Raw genomic sequence first — 1,622 nt, 5'->3', positions numbered from 1 at the left:
CACCATCTGCCTTGGTGGGATTCAAACCCATGTCCCCATGGGCTCGAGATTACTAGTCTAGTAACATTACCACTACACCACCACCACCCTGTGAGAAAGCTATCAGCTAGAACATGATTGTTTTAGGCAATGGCTTGATAGCTGTTGCTTTTGGAGTTAGAATCATATCACATGTGCTAATCACATCATTTCAAATATATCTATGCACTAGGGCCCGACTTTAACTCATTCAAAACACATCCACTTGCATAGAGTTAAAATCGGGCCCCAAGAGTTCAGCTGTGCCCATAGTGATTCTGCAGTTAACTTAGCACTGAATAGCTCTCTACATTTTTGTGCTATTTATAGAATAGCTGTAACATCACAGTGTGCTACCAAGGCTATAAACAAATCTACTGTGCTTATGGCACCATTATCAGTTGGTAAAAACATCACTGAGAAATCAAGTTGGCTCATATTTTTAAAATACAGAGCAATCATTCCATCCTACTGAACGCTTAGATCTTACAAAAAAAAAGCATTCCTACCTCATAACAACAAAGACAACTGACGAAGATTCGTAAATATATCCTGCCCTGGTATAGAGCCTACAAAAAACTCACAACCATGAGGTACTATTTTTCAAAGCTTTCATTAATGTGAACCTATTTCCTTTAAATACAATAAATACATAATTTATATGAATATCTATTTGATTTGCCACTATACTTACTAAATTTCACAATTTTATTAAACGTGCAATAATTCAGCAGGAACTACTTCAAACAATATTAATTCTTTAGTAAATGTTTCAGCTATGGCTTTGTCTTCACCACCAGAATGCCATCATGACATAGCATAGCAGAAAGATCTTTTGATTGCACACCATCTGGTAGTTTGTACTGTCTTGTAAAACTCCTCGAAATAAAACCATGTTCATCCATTCTTCGGCCATGTTGAGCCCTGATGAGAAGCCATCCTTCGAATACTTGAATGATGATATCTTCAGGGCGGAACTGTACTGCATCCAACATAATTTGAAACATTTCAGCCTCAGTGGCTTCCACTGATTTTGCTGATTCTTTGACTGAAAGTTTGTCCCCTGTCTCAATTCTTTCTGCTGGTCCTGGGAGGGCAAACAACAAGTGATCCATTTTGCATTCTGTGAGATCTCGTCCTGCTAACTTGTGCTGAAACCGAACAGGAGTGACAGTCCAGTGTCTTATAATTCCTTCCTCCATTAGCTCTGGTATTACAGATAGAAACCTTTTAATTTGAAACAGCTCCTTTTTTAAAAAAGGTGTCCTGGGTCAGCCTTTAATTAAGCAGCTGCTGCTTACTTCTATGCTCCAGCTTCTCATTTGAAGTGGTCAATCTGCCTTTTATAGAAAGGATATTTTGGGCACTATCTCAAACAAAATATTTCTATGCTTGAGACTCAGTTTCCTTTTAATACTTTGAAAAGAATGTAGGCAATTCCAAACATTTGGCTCCTACAGTCATTGGCTAAGTGACTGATCTACAAATAGAATTTGTCCTTCCTTAGCAAATGAATGACTCCTGCTGAGACATGCTTGCAGAAGAAACTGCTCAGTGGCTCTACTAATCACTATTACAGTATTTATCTATCCGTATATATCAAA

At 37.9% G+C, this 1,622-nt stretch overlaps 1 protein-coding gene across 1 annotated transcript; it reads right to left on the bottom strand.

Annotated features, from left to right (window-relative positions):
* Positions 1 to 619: 619 nt before the first annotated feature.
* Positions 620 to 1,357, bottom strand: hspb3 (heat shock protein, alpha-crystallin-related, b3). The gene has a single exon (XM_068054271.1). It carries the CDS (start codon positions 1,218 to 1,220, stop codon positions 795 to 797), a length of 426 nt encoding a protein of 141 aa, XP_067910372.1. The 5' UTR covers positions 1,221 to 1,357; the 3' UTR covers positions 620 to 794.
* Between the last annotated feature and the right edge of the window lie 265 nt (positions 1,358 to 1,622).

The sequence above is a fragment of the Heterodontus francisci genome, chromosome 1 (genome assembly GCF_036365525.1).
Source record: "Heterodontus francisci isolate sHetFra1 chromosome 1, sHetFra1.hap1, whole genome shotgun sequence".
NCBI classification, from domain to species: domain Eukaryota; kingdom Metazoa; phylum Chordata; class Chondrichthyes; order Heterodontiformes; family Heterodontidae; genus Heterodontus; species Heterodontus francisci.
This window is presented reverse-complemented; position numbering and strand designations above follow the sequence as displayed.

Excerpts from the sequence above, each read along its gene's own strand:
- hspb3 (XM_068054271.1), bottom strand. The coding sequence starts at position 1,220 with ATGGAGGAAGGAATTATAAGACACTGGACTGTCACTCCTGTTCGGTTT.